This window comes from Heterocephalus glaber, unplaced genomic scaffold (assembly GCF_053883595.1).
Source record: "Heterocephalus glaber isolate CG9 unplaced genomic scaffold, H.glaber_assembly_v1.0 deba00000281, whole genome shotgun sequence".
Classification (NCBI taxonomy): Eukaryota; Metazoa; Chordata; class Mammalia; order Rodentia; family Bathyergidae; genus Heterocephalus; species Heterocephalus glaber.
Genome location: NW_028258139.1, coordinates 25,024,762 through 25,043,201, shown reverse-complemented (window position 1 = coordinate 25,043,201; position 18,440 = coordinate 25,024,762). Strand labels below are relative to the sequence as shown.

General features: G+C 42.3%; 1 protein-coding gene across 9 annotated transcripts in view; it reads right to left on the bottom strand.

Moving 5' to 3' along the window:
- The window catches only part of Asap1 (ArfGAP with SH3 domain, ankyrin repeat and PH domain 1), a 322,988-nt gene that overhangs the window by 88,688 nt on the left and 215,860 nt on the right, over nucleotides 1-18,440 (bottom strand). For 4 of the 9 annotated variants that reach the window (XM_087184120.1, XM_087184139.1, XM_021252012.2 and 1 more), the window contains exons 6-9: nucleotides 6,803-6,877; nucleotides 6,301-6,350; nucleotides 2,063-2,192; nucleotides 791-876 (exon numbers count right to left, since the gene is read on the bottom strand). In XM_087184120.1, the coding sequence (XP_087040246.1) occupies nucleotides 791-876; nucleotides 2,063-2,192; nucleotides 6,301-6,350; nucleotides 6,803-6,877 (341 nt within the window). Of the gene's footprint in view, nucleotides 1-790; nucleotides 877-1,828; nucleotides 1,913-2,062; nucleotides 2,193-5,731; nucleotides 6,259-6,300; nucleotides 6,351-6,802; nucleotides 6,878-18,440 lie in introns of those variants that run through there. The other 5 variants (XM_087184109.1, XM_087184129.1, XM_087184116.1 and 2 more) reach the window with 3 other exon arrangements.

The following is an 18,440-nucleotide window of genomic DNA, read 5'->3' as shown; positions in this document are numbered from 1 at the left end:
AGCAAAAGAGATCTAAGAGAATTAAGTATTTAACTTTTTAAAAAGTAATGTAGCCCAAATGAGCTTTACATTATTCTACGTATAAATATGAGTGGCTATCTGGACCACTTTAGAAGGGTCCTTGCACTATTTTCTCTATACTTTCCACCAACTAATAAGACTTCAGTAGTAAGTGGCATAAAAGTTAATCCAATGAAAAGGCTGTAAATAAGCAGATGTGGTACTATAGAAGCATGAACAAAATAAAAAGGTAGCTCAGCAATGTAAGTCAATAAAAATGGTGCCAGTGTAGAACAATGGCTATTTCTCAAAATATCACACGTTCTCTTAGAAGTCCCTGTATAAATGCAAAGTGTCTTCAATGCCCAAAGTCTTTCATTTAAGTAAAATGATGAAGGAAAACAAAAACCAAAGCCCCAAACAGCTCCAGGTGGGAATGTATGCATAAACCATCGGACAGATGAAATACCAAGTGAGGGAGGAAGGGGAGTGGGAAGGGTCACCAGGAAGGCCTCCTTAGTGACAGCCTCCTCAAGCTCCTGTTATGTGAGCTCCAAAAGCTGTCAAGATTAGCATTTCAAGAGAGACAGCATTTTCAAGTAATCAGACAGTTGGCCTATTTTGAGCTACTGACCTATATAAAACACTGATTATGGAAGACATTGTAATTCCTTTTAGCTATGGAAAGTCATCACATTACTACATAATGAAGAAAGGAAATAGCATCGAGAAGACCAATGAAGCAAAGGAGCCTTCCTTGGGCTAATAATGATCGCAACATTCTACTCACTTGCACTGTGCGTGATAATACTTTATAAGATTCTGCAGCAGGTCCACACCCTTTTTGGTCTTGATTTCATTAACTTTAATTAGATACTGTGAAAATAAAACAGAATTTCATGTTGATCATTCCAGAAAGGGCACTTAAGTCCTGGGTTTAGGCGGCAGAACACCAGTCATGAACTTGTACAAGTAAGTGAGCCTTGGTGGCCTTTAGACAAGTGAGCTTAATTTAGGGAATGGTGAAGTGGCACAGTCACAGAGCACACAGAACAAGTGGATTAGCACGTTAGAATTTTATAAAGTTTTACAGTTAGTTCATTAGAGTAGCAGAAATAAAACAGCAAAACTTTCTAGGACAGCTACTTATTTCTCTTTTGTACACAGAGGATCTCAAACTTATAGGTCGTATGGTCTTGAGAGATCGATTTTTCTTTGTGGAAAACAACTAGAATAGCATTTTCTTCAAAAAATGTGCCAAAAGATATTGAAATTTTCAAATTAAGGAAGTGAATGAGAAATAATTTTTGCCATTATTAATTCATTCAGCTAAATAGTACCGGTTCTGATTTTCATTATTGACCAAAATGTTCTACTAATACTGTTTGCTTCTTGCTCACTTGTTTTATTACATAAAAGCATTCAAGCAGCCAAAAGTTTATGAGAAAGGAGAAGAAAAAAATTCAGAAGAGAAGCTTAAAACTGAGAAAACTCTCTATTTTAACATTTTTTGAAAGCTGCAGAAGCATCTCCGCTATGTAAAAGCGCCAGGAGTTAGAAGAGGTCTCTAGGTCAAAAAGCTCTAGTGTTCAGGGAAAACTTAGTTTGAGAACCACTGGTCTAAATTTTAGGAAACATGCATTTCATTTTTTTTTTTTTTATGAACAAAAAATGTTCTCAACGACTTTCATTTAAACTTACATTCAAAATGGACTCACTGTTAAAAAAATCAAAACAAATCATGCGCTAAACTTGCAACATTTGCCAGGGTTATCATTCATCAAAAATTTCCCCCACAATCACTCACAAGCAACAGTAAGGTTCTCACCAAAGAATCCTGTTTTGGCTTAAAGGGCCCCATAGGCCCAAGGGTCAAAATATGAGACAACAGTGCAATGGTGGTTCCCAAAAGCTTGGAGAAAAATGGAGATTAGAATCCTTAGCAAACAGTCCCCTTGTCTAATAATCAAATTCAGCCTTCCTTTTAACATAAAGCCTCCTGATAGGCAGGAGAGTATAGCCAGTAAAATTCTAATCCAATGAGGGAAAATTCTTTTCTTACTTCACACATTTGGAGCTGAAAGAGGCGCCTTTCCTTCTCCATTTCTTCTGCGATCTCAGCTCCAGTTATCTCTGTGCGGATCATCCCGTGCTGTTTTGCATGCTCTCTTTTCTCCTTCTCAATTTTTGTACTGTAAGTAAAGCAGATGTCATTATTTTTTCAGAAACACATTCAATGTACAACATCAGGTGCGAACCTTAATGCAAACCATGGACTCTGAGTGAGAATGGTCTACCCATGCAGGCTCATCTACTATATGAAATGCACCACCCTGGTGGGGGTGAGTCACAATGGGGGACACTGGGTACGAGAACATATGAGAACTGTATCTTCTGCTGAAAAAGAAAGTCTTTTGGGCAAGGGACATAGCTCACTGCTGTAGCACTTGCCTAGCATACCCAAGGCCCTGGTTTCAATTCCTTTAGAGAAAGCCAATGGTTATTTCTTCATTACTGAAGTAAAGAGGTAAGAGTTCTTAAATTGACAGGATCATCTTTAGTAAAAATCTAGGTTCCAAGGGAACAAACACACTGCTTGGATTTTCATGTAGAAAACTGTTTACATTTTAACTTTGATCCTGCACATGATGAATCCATACAACTTGCCTTACATTCTGGGTGGCAAGAGGAAACTTTGGCAGCTTATCATTTCTTGGGTAAAGCCCTTCAGGGTGAAAAGGGAGCAGAAAGTTGGAGACCTGATGCTTGTCTTGATTATTAGTAGGTTATATAATTGGAATTATTTCAAGACAAAGTATATAATGACTCCTGTAGATGTGCATAAAAAGTAGTCAAAGAAATTTCCGAAAGTCTCTAAACTTGGGCTATTTTCACACTTAATCATTTGTCATTGGACTGATTGGGAGAAATCCCAATGTATAATCTGAGATCCTATGAAATGTTCTTTAGTGAGGAGGGCAGGGTCAAGGGGGAGCCAGAGGAAAAAACAGGAAGGTTCACATTAAATCTACGGTACCGGAGGCTAGTGCTTGGCTCCGATAGATGATATTCTAGTAATCATATCAATGATCAGAGCCCTTTTTCCAAAAATTCATTTAATTTGAAGACAGGTTCTAATTTCAGAAACTGCCTTTACTTTCCAATTGTGAACGCAAGGACTCACTGACTTAACCTTCAAAGCTGTGGATGCAGCAGTGCAGACAACCAAAAACCTCAGAAAGCCAGCATCCTTGTCTGTGTGCACAAAGAAAATCAACGCATTAGCCAGTGGAAAACTCTACTGCAAACCTGGCTAGAATCTATTCTCCTTTACTGATGCTATATCTAAGCAACTCTGATCATGCCAGGCTGGAAATTAAAGTGGTGCGATGGCAGGAATTTTAGGAGAGAGAATAAATACCAGCTTGTGCCTGGGAAGAGAAGAGGAAAGCGGCAGAAGCTTGAGAAGAAATATGGGGAGCAGGCATGACTTACAGCCTTGGGTCTACTGTGGGGACTCAGCTGCATATAAACGTGTTTATTTTCCCCTCTATCAGTTCCACTAAAATGACAGTAACGGCAAAAAAAAAAAAAAAAAATGGTAAAACCTCTTGGACCAACTGATGACAGAAAAGGAGGAGAAAAATCAACAAACATTTGGAAGAGAAGGGCTGAAGAGTAAATCTGTGCCTCACTACGGGGCACTCATGCTGTCCTGGCCCACAGCTCCCAGGATGTCACCATACAATCACTAGGCAGGAGACTGGGGATAGGAAAGTCCTGAAGACAGACTTAGACACTGACACTGGGAAGCTCCTAGCAAGAGCTGCCTTGGCATCCAACATTTGATGGCCCAAAGGACGACTCACTGCTTTCTGGACAATTCTGCTGATGCCCTTGAGATTATCAGCCAGGCCTTGGGTGACTTGTTCTGCAATATGAACGAGGAGCCAAGCACTGTAAAATAACTGAGGACAGTCTCTAAAGTGAAAGTGAAAATGAGCAAAATAACCAGGGGAGGAGGAGAAGGAATTATAGGTCACAACAAAGCAGAAAATTTTACAAACTGTCAGCTAAAAAATAAAACAAAAACTCTCCAAAATTTGGTTGAACCAATGAGCTTTTAGAAATATAGCACAGACAAATAGAACAGAACAGAGTATCAAAATACAAGAACAATTCAGGAAGTCCAACACTATATGATGAGGAGTTCTGGGAAGGAAGGTGAGGAAGAAAGAGAAAAGAGAAAACATTTATAGAAGTGAAAACTGTAGTGAAGAGTTGGAGAAAGAAAGGGACCTGCAGGACCGGGGCAGTGGCCAGGCAGCTACAGCATACTCATCAGAAACACACTTGCTGCCTACTTACCACCCTCCCTTCTCATTTGAGAAAGGCCCTGTGCCCTTAGGGGTGGCGCAAGCTCACCGGGCTTAGCTTCCGAGGACAATGGTGACAAGTGGGGGTGCCACGTGGGCCCCTGGTCCATCTGCTCTACAGTAAACCTCTACAGTGCTGAAACCACTGTTACTTGGGTTTTCTAGGGAACACTGCCAGTGTAAAGCCTCACTGATACAATACTATGTGTCTGATGCTCTATTTTATGCATGTACATTATTTTTAGCCAAGTAAAGGCTGATAATTAAAAAACTTAATAGAAACTATTTGAGTGACAACCATATTGACACCTGCTTTCATACATTATTTTGATCTCACAAAAACCTTGAGAAGTAGGTAAATTTCATATTATTTTACAAGTGAAATCAGGCATGGTGGCACATGCCTGTAATCCCAGCACTTGGCAGAAGAAATCGCCATGAGTTCAAGGCCAGTCTTGGCTACATAATGAGTTCAAGGCCAGCCTGGAACAGAGAGACTCTGTCTCAAAAACACACACACACCAGGTAAGGATCATCAACATAAAAAATTATCTTGGCTCGCAGTCATAAAACTGGTAATGATTCTAAAGTATATGAAGTCAACTATTTCATTTCACTGTCTCCTGAGTTCTAAATAGAAGGTCATAGAAAATGTCCAGCCCACTTAGTTATTTCAAAGGTAATTAACTTTTTTTGTATGTAATTCATTTTTTTCCATGACTTGTAACCAAATGAGTCTTACTATATTAAACAAACAAATGTTTTCTTTTTTTCCTGCACCACAATGCTTAGTAAGAAAGAAATCTATTTTAGGAAAAATAATTTGTTGACAGGAATTTATTAAAAAATAAAGGCAAAACTTTCATCTGTAAGGCCCGAGCCAGGGACTCACTCAGCTGACCATTTCTGAGCACCGCATGAGCACTCATGGCCCACAGCCTTGGGGACACCTCGGTTCTCAGCGGCGTTCATAATGTCCATACACAAAAGCATCCCTAAGACAGCAAGTCCCCAACAGGACACTTATTACATAAGTGGGGAAAACATGCTCAATCCCGAATTTCTTCATTTGAATGACATTGATTTCATTCTGCTGCTATAGTTGCTGACAGAAATATTTTATCTTCTTATGGTAATAGTTATGAGATTAAAGCTTTAAAACACAGGTTTTTTCCCATCCTACCCTATTGCTGTTGGTACAAATCTGTCATAGTAGTAATAATAAAGGAATATGGCATGACGGACACAGCAGGAAGAGCCAGGCCAGACACAGGGCTTATCCCCCTACCCCAGACTGTCTGGCCTGCTGGGGTCTGACCCCAAGGCTCCCATGCTCAGGCTCAAGGCAGGCAGACCTGTAGTGAATGCCAGGCAGACAGACAGCTCCTGTTTCTGTGACCTTCCAAAGCCCGCTAGCCTCTCTTGGCTTCAGTCTCTGATGTACAAACAGAGGATGAAAGCTGCACTCTGGTAGGGTGCTGTTCAGGGGTTCTTCATGTAAAAACACACCGCAGGCCCTGGCAGGCAGAGGGTATCCTATCATAGACATTAGCTATTACTTTCATTATTTCCCAAATGTTATACTACACAGAAATGAAAACAGTCCACAGTTACATGCTAGCTATGATGAAAGAAAAATTCTAACAGTCACGGCCTATAACTTGACAGTTAATACCAGCAGACATAAATGTCAAAATAATTGATGGTAAAATCGACTAGCATTAATTAACTAGCATTAATCACTCTTAACTAGGTTAGAGTACCCAATCTCTTCTCTTTACAAGGACATACTAAATGGTTTTTTGTTAAGAAGCTATTAAGTAAGGGCTCTGTCCTTTGCCCAGTTACTTTTTCTTATGAAACTCATAACAATAAAACAAACAAACACACAACTCCCCCCAAAAAACCCCAAACCACTACTTACAACTTTGTCTCATAATCTTTCCAGGCTTTGTCAAATGGCTTCTTGAGATCCTTAGAAAAGAGAAAATTTAATACCATAAGTTCACTTAAAATGAATATACTGAAATAATACCTTAGCAAAAATGACTTCTTTTATAGGACATATCCAACTTTACGGCAGGTGCTCTGCGCACACTGACACTGTACCACTCACTGAGGAGAAGCCTGCTTGCTGCTACACTGACAAAGAGCCTGTCCAGGTGGTCACACTGGGGAGCTGGTCTCAGTGCAGGTTCTCTCTCCCCCGTGACACCTCTCAGCAATCTTCCTGCAGTTCCTAATCTTGCTCCTCTGCCAGTACCATTATGCGAGGCAGCATATCTTTTCCAATGATCATTGTCCAAGAATATTTTTTTAATGCAAAAAATGCTCAGAGCACCTTTCAAACACAAATACTACTATGATCTTAAAAGGAAAAGGAAGCTGCTCCTTTCAAGTTAATATGGAAGTTTCTGAACACTTACTCCTTTGACTCCCTTTAGGTCTCCTTTTAACAGGGAATCCAAGGTGAAGATTACGTTGTGGCTCAGACTCTGGAGCTGAAAAATCAAAACAGAGGAAAGATGGGAGATGACAGTTCAAAAGAAACCACACAAAACCACACACCGGACTTCTACTGACTGAGCATCAACTGCCCACGTAAGGCTCCACAGACAAGTTGCTCCTCACCAGACTCGCACCACACCCTCCAGGCAGGTGCAGGGCTGTCCCCACACTGGGCCGAGGCGGGAAACCAGAGTGGGCAGAACTGTGGTGGCTTCAGAGCCTGTCCTGAGACACGTCACTATGGGAGGCGTGTCAATGATTTCAGCACAGTCATCCTCCCTTCTACCGATACTGTCGATACTAATTTGACTTTTCCTCAGATGTGGCTGTCAGAGTAAGGAGAGAACTACATAATAGGCTTGCGGCACATATCAGCATCTTAAATCACCCTGTTTGTCTTGTCTCCTGCATGGGAACAGAAGCTCAACGAAGGCAGGGACCTTGACAGCTCTGCTCTCAGCTGCAGCCGCAGTGCCAGACTCCATGATACACACAAGATCTTTAAAACCAGGGAATAGACTTCTCATTGTTCTGAGGCAATGGCCTGGGGCTCCCAGACTTTAACATATATAAAGAGTTCACAAAGGAGAAGGAAGGAGTTCACAGAGAGCACAGTGGCAGAGGAATGGGCCATGGTGGGGAGGTCAGGTGTGAAAAGAACAAGCAACATAAGGACTGAGCAGAACTCAGAATATGGTCCATCCTCAAGGAGAACCCTGAGATCAGTGTTGATGGCACTGCATTGTGGGTCTCCTTACTCCAAAGTGTGTTCATCTGTCAGACTGTCTACGCGCTGTCCATCATTCCCTGAACGTGCTCCAAGCCGAATGCTGTTAGGACTGGTCAGCCAGTGATGAGCAGGACACTTCTTGCCCTCAGCAGCCTTACGCTCCAGGACAGGCAGTGGGTATGTAGCCCCTGCTACCACACATGCTATGACTCTCCAGGAGCACTCACAGCAGGACCAGTGCTGACCACACTTGTAACCACACCCGTAGTGGGATAATATACCCTACTGGGAGTAGCTGTTGTGAAGATGGAATAAGTTCATGTACATGAACAGTGTTAATTTACTCTGACATCCAGGAAGTGCTGAACGCATGCTTATCTTTATAACACAGCGGATGCTAAATATGAATAAGGCAGTGTGGGGGCACAGAAGGCCAGGAAACAGGAAGGCCTCCCCTTGGCTCTGACTTCTCCCTAATGCTTTCCTGCTTTTATCGCTCTGTGCTTCCTGCACTTTGTAAGTCATTCTACCTCCCCAGCTCCAACTGTTGTCATATACAAGGCAGGTTTTCCAATGCATAACACCAGAGGGCGCCGGTCAGAAATACCCACTCATTTTCCTCTGAGCTTTCTCTTTCCAAAGAGACTTCTACCAAGACAATTCCGTCCATGTGATTTTGCCACCATCCGTACAGAGGAACAGCTTTGGCTGGCGGGCCAGAGGGCTACAGGGTGAGCAGATATTTTATAGGGTCTAAGACATTGGTTTTGGGGAAGGGGGGCAAAAAGTCACTTAGATTTTATAATCGCTTGTGACCCTCCAAATAGCCAGATATAAAAAATTATATAGACTTGTATTAATTAAAATTTGATGAGGGAAGCAACGAGAGGAGAAAATGGCCAAAAAAGGCTAGTGGGGAGAGAAGGAAGACCGTAGGTAATAATGGGGGGGGGGATACTGCCATTGAGCACACTAGGGAAGTAATAAAGATTAACAGGACCCACACTCTGCTGCAGATGGACAGCAGGAGTAAGGTTTTGCTCTTGAGTTTTTAGTTTCACTCCTGGGCGACCAGCCTGCAGCACTCCCTATCTGGTGCATCTCAGGGGCTGGTACCACTGGCTGGCAAGGGAGGCTCGAGCCCCACTATCCATCTATCTGTCCTCCATTCACGAAGATCTTCACCTTATTTCTCTTCAAGGCACTTATTATCCCTAATAATGTATGTATATGGTTGCTGCCTCATTCATTTGCTGTCTGTCTTCCTGGCTCTCAGGCAAGACCTCTGAGAGCAAGTGTGCATGTCCACTGTTGGTTCCGGGAACTTACCAGAGCTTAGAACATGGCTGGGGGAGAGAGGCTGCCCAAGGACTTGTAGAGGAATAAAATACAGCACTATGAGGCATGAGAGTCTTCTACACAGAGCTGTTTCTACTGATGGAAACTGAAGTGCCTGTCAATAGGTGCTAGCTAAATAAATTATGGAATTCCTAAACAACCACCACAAAACGAGAAAGCGCTTTATGCCTTACTTTAGAAATATCTCCAAGTATATTTTTATGTGATAAAGCATGGTGTAAAACAATACTTTCAATGCATATGGATTTATGTAAAAGAGGTGGGTGTCTATGCTTAAATAATTTCTGAACAAATATACAACTGGTGATACCAGTTACCTCTAGGGATGGAAACCAGGCAAAGAGACAGGGTGAGAAAGGAGGCTGTGTGCATTAAAAAAAGGTTACTATGTAATTTACTGTTTATTCAAAAAAAGTCAAAATTTAAAACAAAATATTAAAAGACAATGATTATAAATGCTTTTAAACTTTTAGTCTGAAACTATGGTTTTCATCAGTACCTCAAATCCTTTGTGAAATGAAGCAAGAGAAAAACATGTTACTGTTACCTTGGATCTGAAGGCTGTTCTACAAAACAAGGAAGGAATTAGCAAATCTAGTCAATGCTGAATGTGAAAGTTGTTCTGAAGGAAAAGTCCCTCTGAAGAGTGTTCTGACCACACACAGTAACCTTTAATGTCACCGTCTGGCGAGGCTGCACTGACAGAAAACCCCAACAATTACGAACCTCCTTGTGGTTATCTATGCACATATTCTTGGGGGCCAGTAAGAAATTAGGAAGTCAAGACAGTTAGGTATCAGAAATTCAGAATTTCCTCCAGTGCTTACTTATGAAGGACACAGGAAAAAAACTGGATGCTTACAAACTCTTTCCAACTTCTCCGGATAAGAAGTTAATTTAAAAAACTGGTAAAGGGGGTTATTTTAAACAAGTGACTAGTAACTATTATAAAGTGCCATTATAAAGATACAGACAAAGGCTGAAGAGAAGCAGATCAATCTTAAGAGAAGGAAACCTTTAGGAAATGTTCACTGAGGTACAAAACAAACTTTCCTTTTCTGGAAATCTCAGTGCAGAGAAAAATATGTTCTCTCAAATATTTTAGGGTATTATACTGTCATAGAGGTTAGCTTTTATTACTTTATAGTTACAGGATTCTGTAATTTTCCTTTGTTTTTATTTTCTAGTTCTTTCAGGAACCCCACAAAAGTCATCTCTGTAGGCAAATACAATACAGTTAGTAAGACACAGTAACAATATAAGTGGACAAACTTCCCACTATCATCTTCACCAGCACCAATGATTTCTTCAAAAAGCCTTCCAAATCTACTGTGGAATTATTTCCCACTCATTTTATGAAAATTCTATTGCTCATTCCTATTTATTGAGCTTCCAGACCACTTCCTTTCCTGTAACAATAAAATGGAATACAAAGTCTTTACGTGATTCAAGTCTGCAAAAAGTTGAAGAGTATGATTTCAAAAATCTTTTTCATTTTATTGAGCAAACAACACACTAAAAAGCCATTTCAGCCTGGTGTGGTGGTGCACACCTGTCATTCCAGCACTCGGGAGGCTAAGGCATGGGATCACTGCTAGTTTGAGCCTGGGCTATACAGTGAGTTCAAGACCAGCCTGCACTAATAGTGAGACCTTGTCTCAAAAAGCTAAAAGAAGAAAAACAAAGTGATTTCAGGGGTCTGGGCACGTAGCTTAGTGGTGACAGAGCATTTGCCACAAGGCCCTGGCTTCAATCCCCAGTGCCATTAAAAAAAAAGAATTCAGAAATGATGCTTAGGTAATGGTACATATATTTGCTTTCCAAATAAATTGCTGTTTAAATTTGTTTTTCCTTATAACAGGGATTTTTCCTCTGTCTGGACACACATCAAGCCCAACCAGAACTTCGGAATGATTCAGACGGGGAGGATGAGGTCTATCTTTTCATTATGCAGAAAGGACCTGCTTCAGCAAAATACCTGTAATACTGGCTTTGATAAAAATAACCATTTCAACTGGGCGCAGTGAGGCAGGCGGATGGCTGCAAGTTCGAGGCCAGCCTGGACTACACGGTGAGCGCAAGGCCAGGTTGTGCTACAGAGTGAGAGTCTGTTTCAAAACCCGGTTTGTTCCTCACCTGTTTCAATGTTGACAGGCATTATATAAACAGTCCCCATGGCCCCAGCTGCTGGAGATGACTCATGAACAGTTTTTCCTCTATTACATATGCACATACACGGCTCGATTTCCCCCCTTTTAACAGCTTTACCACAAAAAGAAAGGACCTTGGTACTTCCCAAAGCACCGTCTCTCTCACCAGCAGGCACCCTTCTGTGCTCACTGCTGGGGCGGATCCGCACCAGGGCCTGGGCTCGGGCTCCAGCTCCAGCTTGCAGGCTGCTGCCCTGGGCCTGCCTGTGTGGCTGTGCTGCCAGCCACAGAAAGGTGACGGATGAGTCAGCAGGGCCGCCTCCTCTTGCCTCTCAGTGGAGGACAGAGCAGCACAGCTCTACAAATGGGGCCTCCACGATGTCCACATGCACGCAGACTGCAGTAACTAATGAGGACGCAATCTGCTCGCTTTGTCACCTTGCGCCAGTTCTGACAGTCTCTCTCCACTGCCCGCTGGTTCTCTCTTGCCCCTCTGCAGACAGAAAGTTTCTTACAAAGTGAAGCTAATGCAAATCTGCTGACTTGCTCAACACATTGGAAAATCCAATTAAAATAATCAGCCAGCTCTCAGCATTCCCTGGCATAAATTAGGTACTCTTCCACTACAGTGTTAACTCCTTCGTGCCTCAGACCAGTTGACAGCAAACCTTTTAGAAACCAAGTGCCCAAACTGTAACTCCAGACCCACTTATTTATTCCAAAGTGCCAACACTGCAATTAAATCTGAATACTGAAGTTTTAGTTTAGAAAAAACAACTTCTTTACTGTGTTAGAAAAAACAATTCTTTTTAGTTTAGAAAAAACAACAATGCTCAGCTGCTGGAGCAAGTTGGCTCCTATGCCAACAGAGAGGGCAGCACATGGACCGTAGGTTTGCCACCACTGACCCAGACAATTATCGACTGCCCTGAAGGCATCTGAGCTGGTGCCCTGTCAGTAGGCCACTTTCCTGGAGGAAAGAAGCCCGGAGACACCTGCCCACTCGTCACTGTCAGTGTGGGCAGCTGGGCAAACTGGCTGACACTGCTGGTGTCCCAGCACCTTCCTAACTGGCTCATGCACATGGACACCCTGGGCTCCACTTCATTCCCATCTGCTTTACTCAGATTCTTGCCTTCCACACCGTGGCCTTTCCTGTAATGCCAAAGCTGAATAGACACAAGCTCTTTCTATGAGACCCCACTGTCTCACAAGCTGCTCCTGGTAACCCTACCAGGCACAGGTAAGTAACTCATCCAGACACACACGGCTGGTTAAGTGGAAGGATCAAGTCACAAACCAGGTACCCAATCCGAAAAATCTGAAATGAACAGACATTTCTCAGACAAAGAAGTAGAAATAGCAAATAAATACATGAAAAAATGTTCAACATCACTGGTCATTCGAGAGATGCAAATGACAACAACACTGAGATTCCACCTCACCCCAGAAAGAATGGCTGCTATGAAGAAATCAACCCAATAACAAATCCTGGCAGGGCTGTGGGGAAAGAGGAACCCTGCTCCACTGCTGGTGGGAGTGTAGACTGGTGCAACCGCTCTGGGAATCAGTACGGAGAAACCTCAAAGAACTAGGCCTGGAAGTCTCATTTGACCTCGCTATTCCACTGCTGGGGATCTTCCCAAAAGAATAAAAAGAATCATACCACAGTGATATATGTGCACCCATGTTCATAGCAGCACAGTTTGTAATAGCTAAAACTTGGAAGCAGCCCAAATGCCTATGAACTGGAGACTGGATAAAATGGAGTACTACTCAGTCATAAAAAATGAGAAATTTAAGAGACATTTATAGCTAAATGGATACACACTGAGGCGATACTCTTAAGTGAAATAAATAGGACACACATGTGTAAATACTGAATAGTTTCTCTGGTGTGAGAGACTGAAAGTGTAAATAAGGATCAAAAGGTATAATAATGTGAAATAAGAAGAAAAGGAGCAAAGGGGAAGGAAGTGGGAGGGCTAGGGGAAACGAAAGAAGGGAATGGAATTAATATGAGAAAATGAAAAAATGGAAACAAAATCTTTGTAAATAGGGAGGGATGGAGGGGTTGGAGGGCAGGGGAATGGGGAAAAAATAAGAACCAAGAGAGATTATGTAAAGGTACAAATTTCCAATGATGAACGTCATATTATATTGTATACCTAAAATGTACCAATAAAATTAATTTAAAGAAAAAACCAGGTACAGCTCTAGTTGGAAGTATTTACAACACTACCTTCCTACAGATACAGTGTCAGAATGTTTTCAAATGAAAACATGCCATATTCATGTGATGGACAGTTACCATCTGCCACTACCAACCTATTACATTAAGACTTGCTTCATTTGGCTGCACAGGCACCAGGGTAAACGGCGGACATCTGTGCATCCACAGGGTGAGTACACTTCCACATCCAAGAGTTAATGCTACCACTTTGCTGCTCAGGGATTTGTAAGAGTTGACCTCAGAGGACCGAGTCCCCAGTGTGCACACGGTCACACTTAGGGTGTGCCTGTGTGACTCCCTCACCCGTTAGACATCCGGTCTCCTCACCTGTGAGGTGCAATGATAAAACTAGTTCCATATGCTAGTGAGGGGATGAATGGAAACAGTCAGCAGACACAAATGTATGCACAATACCCGACACAAGACGGACTTGGAAAGTGTTCTTGAGCATTTGATTTGAACAATCAATGAATTCTTTACACCTGAAATCTAGGCAGTATTGGTGGAAAAACTGTAATCACAGCATCTTAGGTATTTTCAAAGCTCCAAAATGCCCTTTATATGTTATTATACCATGCTTTCTCCATTGCTAAGTCTCATAGTTCTTGTTTCCCTGCTTCATTCTGGAAGGCGGTCTCTATAAAATGTAGGATAATGCACCCCGTTATTCAGAGTTTCATCTTGCAGGGCGGCCTGAATCTGACTGTTTATTGAAACAACAGAGGGCACTGTGCTTAATGTTACCTAAAGCTACTGCTCACAACTGACTCTATAAAATGGGTCTTTGTCTCGCGAGATCAATGAGGAAACATGTTCAGAGAAGTTAAGTAGCATGCCGAGGTCAAACACTGAGTAAAACAGAGGACAAGATTATTGACAGTTTTTTTGTTTTTTAATTCCAAAGGCCAACGTCATTTCCTCTTTATTCTGCTATGATCTTTTAGAGTGATTATCAGATCTCATCACCCCTGCTTAAAACTCATCACTGCTTCTTGCTGAATTGAACTGAAGTCTAAACTCCCAGCTTAGGTCTGGCCCTGTCCTCCTGTCCACTGCAACGCAATTCTTTCTGCTTCTTGACCCACTGAGCTCTCTCCATCTTCGCACACCCTTTGCCGCCTTTCTGGAACAGGCTAACGGCAAGGAGCCCCTGCCTCCAGGGGATTTCCTCCCTGAGGTCTGGACCATCTGAAAGGTTTCTTCTCCATCCCTCACCAGCCCCTCAAGTGGCAGAGCAGCTTACTTAAGAGTCCCTTGCTTACAATTTCTTGTCTGTTCCTTGACTGACTAGAGCCAAGTTCCGAGCGGGCATGGGCTAGGTTTGCTGGGCTCAGCCCTGTGCCATCTCAGACTCCTGGCACACTGTGCAGACATGCCACAGATATGAGATAAAAGCCTCAAGGACGAAGTCAGGGAAGGAATGAGTTTTTCAAAGGAGGACAGCAGTTCTGAGACCTCAGGTGTTACAGAATCTGGACAGTTCTGGTCTCCCTGGAGTGCCCAGCACAAGGTCTGGACCACTCCTAGGATATGGCTGGGGGTGACGGGCCAAGGAAGCCTCCACCCCAAAGCTGTCAGGCTTTGTCTGACACCTGAGGAAGAGGGGGGAGCTTGGGAGGCCTGTTCTAGACTGCAAGTTCAGGTGGCCTCCTTAATCTCTGCCCCTTAATTTGACCAGTGCAAGAGATCAAGTCCAGCTGCTGGGGGCCTGAGCCATAGGCAGTCTTCACCATTTCCTAATTGACTCTCAAACATCAGTAAAGGAAGGGGAAATCAAAGTACTGAACTGACTTCATACAGTAACAAAGACCAGTATCTAAACATTATACATACACAGGGGATGTGTAGAAATTTCAAAGGAAACTCTATTTTATTTTTAGTCAGAGAAAAAAATGAAAACAATGGAGATGTTCCAAACAGGAGACAAACAGTGGTAGAAATACAAGATAGGTTCTGGAGCTGTTAGAAATGAAACTGTAGACAGCATCCCTGGGCTGCGAGCCCCTTTCTGGGAACGGGAGAGACATACCATTTGCTACCTGGCCTCGACTGGCAATGCTGCTTTGGGAGGCTGACTGCATCCAGTGAGGCCAGGGTTTTCAACTACAGTATCTTACAAAACGGGAAGCATTCTCAAAAATATATAAATAAATGGGAAACCAAGTTACAGAGTGGGATTTCAGTATGAACCCTATGTTGTTGAAATTTTACAGGACTTAAAAATATACACGAGAAAAGACAGGCATAAATAAGAAAAGGTTAAGTGGAAAAAAAAAGGTTAGACAATACCCATATATATGAATCCCGTGACAGTGGATTATAAGGTTTTTATTCTTCTTTCCCTTGTATTTTCTAAGTTTTTAACAATGAACTAGTACAATTTTTTTGTATTCAGAAAGTTAATAAGAAATATGACAGAGAAACACAAGAGGGCGATATAACCAATCAGCAGCTTATTTCTCATTCAACTTCTCCCCCACCCTTCCATCCTGCCGGTCCATCTGACCGTCTGTCTGTCTCACTCCTCCCCACCTCCCTCTCTCCACAGGGTCTCACGCTAAGTAGCTCAGGCTGGCCTTGACCTCACTGTGTAGCCAGGCTGGCCCCAAACTCATGATCCTCTTGTCTTGGCCTCCCAAGTGCTGGGATTATAGGTATGCATCGTCACCCCTAGTTTTCTTTGATTATTTGTCAGTACAAGATACAAATCAGATTGCATGTATAAAAAAATAAGGGCAGGTAGTGAGTCTTTGTAACACTGAGGAGCTCTGGATCTGTTTCTAGGATGACATTCTTTCCTGGTGGTTTGCAAAGTATGGCCCTGGGACTAGTTACGTCAGCACTACCTGGAAACTTGTTATGCAGTAATGAAATCCCAAATCTACTCAATCAGAAACTCTGAAGATGAGAACCAATGTCCTAAGTTTTAAGAAGCTTCCAAGTGACATGGATCAAGGTCAAGTCTGAGAATCATTGCTTTAGACTACAGACTGTCCAAAACAGAAGAAAACCTAAAATTCTAGGAGGGAGGACCTACAGAGGAAACCACTTGCCTAAGGTCTAAGACATAATGACTGTCAAGAAAGAACAGAGGTGAGTGAGTGCTCTGAAGGATCTGGGAAAGGCCCAAAATAAAGTGACAACCTGCTGCTGAGGCAGGACAGCTGCAAGTTCGAGGCCTGCCTGGGCTACATAGTGAGTTCAAGGCCACCCTGAACTATATAATAGCAAGACCCTGTCTCAAAAAGCAAAAAAAAAAAAAAGTGAGAGAGTCAGATCATACCATATGCTACAGCCATCAGGCAAGAATGAATTTAAGCAGAAAGTATAGTTTTACTGGAAGTATTACGAGAAAAATGGGTAAGTGTAGGAGTATACGGGAACATGAAAATTCCTTACTTAAAATAATGCAATTATATTTTGCCTAATTCAGTTTAAGTAAATGGTGGGTTAGATTTAACGTCATCTCCTACATCAAGTGAAAATGAAAGCACTATTTTCCTTTGCCTTATGTGTAGCATCTGATTTCATCTGAGGATAATTACATGGAAAGGGGAGTAGCTAAGATCTGTAAGGCCAAGACAAATGAGAAATCAAAAGGAAAAAGCCTAGGGCCGGGGATTTAGCTCAGTGGTTCTGGCTCCTGCCTCGAAAGCACAAGGTCCTGAGTTCGATCCCTGGTACCAAAAAAGAAAAAAAAAGGAAGAAGCCGATATAGCTAGGCCTTGCTTTGAAAACGTCATTTCCATCAGCCCTAAAGATTTCTGTAGTGTGCCTGAAATGATAATCAGTGAGTTCATGATCAACCGTTAGGCCTTTAATTTCATTTCTATGCACGTCATCTGTAATTTGCTATGTTTAAACTAGAACAAAACCGTACCATGAAGTGATATTAAATCAATTTCCTCAGCCTCACTGAACATCTCTGTCCCACATTATTACATATGGTCTGCAACAAATGGCTTTTACTCAGGAAGTACCTTCTTAGCACAATGGAAAGATCGCTAATTAAACAAATGTACATGTGCACACAGGGGTCGCCACGTACTGGGAGGCACCAAAGGCCTCCCAGAGGACCTCACCGCCTTCTTTCAACTGCTAAGAGAAGACAGCCATTTCCTGTTCCTTTGCTTGGACTGCTCTGCTTGTCCACTTGGTCTCTGTCTTCATGGGTTTTTCTGTTTATTCACTTATTTATTCAACAGGGTCTCACTATGTATGTGGTTTAGGCTGGTCTTGAACTGACTATGTAGCCTATAACTCAAGGTGATCCTCCTGCCTCAGTCTCCTAAATGCTGGGATTATAGGTGTGCCCCACATCGTCCAGCTGTCTTCATGTTTTAAAACTCCTTGCATTTGATCTTCACTGAAATTTCAGAATTCAAGGAATCCATCTAAAATTCTAAATGGCAACTAACAGGAGCTGGGGCAAGCAGCAGTGTAGAACGCTGGCCTAGCATGAGTGAGGGCCTGGCTGCCGTCCCAAGGATAGGTCTTCTGCGAAGGCTTCCTCAGCACCCTGCTCTCTGACCAGTGAGCGAGAGGACAATCTGCCAGTGCTGACCCGGCCTGGAAGCAGTGGAGCAGAGGTGTGAACTCAGTGACATCTGACTGCAGAGCTGTACTGCTTCTGCTGGCTCCCTGAACTTGTCACTGAGCTTTCCATTTTTTCAGTTGCTTAACACAGCTGGAGCAGTAAGTCAATAAAAAGGCCCATTAATCTTTAGAGGAAGGTGTAGTAGGATACTCTTGTACCACAAGGCTGAATTTGTAGGCCATTTCTTCATTTTAAACCCAAAGATACTAAAGGCACCAAAGGCTAAAACCTAAAATTACAAAAGAAGAAAAGGATAAGAAGCAACCACCTGATGAACAATCAAAAATCACACACTGAAATATAAATACTGTAGAAATAAATTCCAGAAGGAATAAAATATAACAATGACAACAACATCCCCCAAAATAAATAAATGCAACAAATTAAATGGATACTGGGTCCAGAAAAATAACTAAATTAGCATTTTTTAAAGGTGTTAATGAGAAATTAATGTCTTTTACACAACAGAACATTTGTGCTCAAGTAA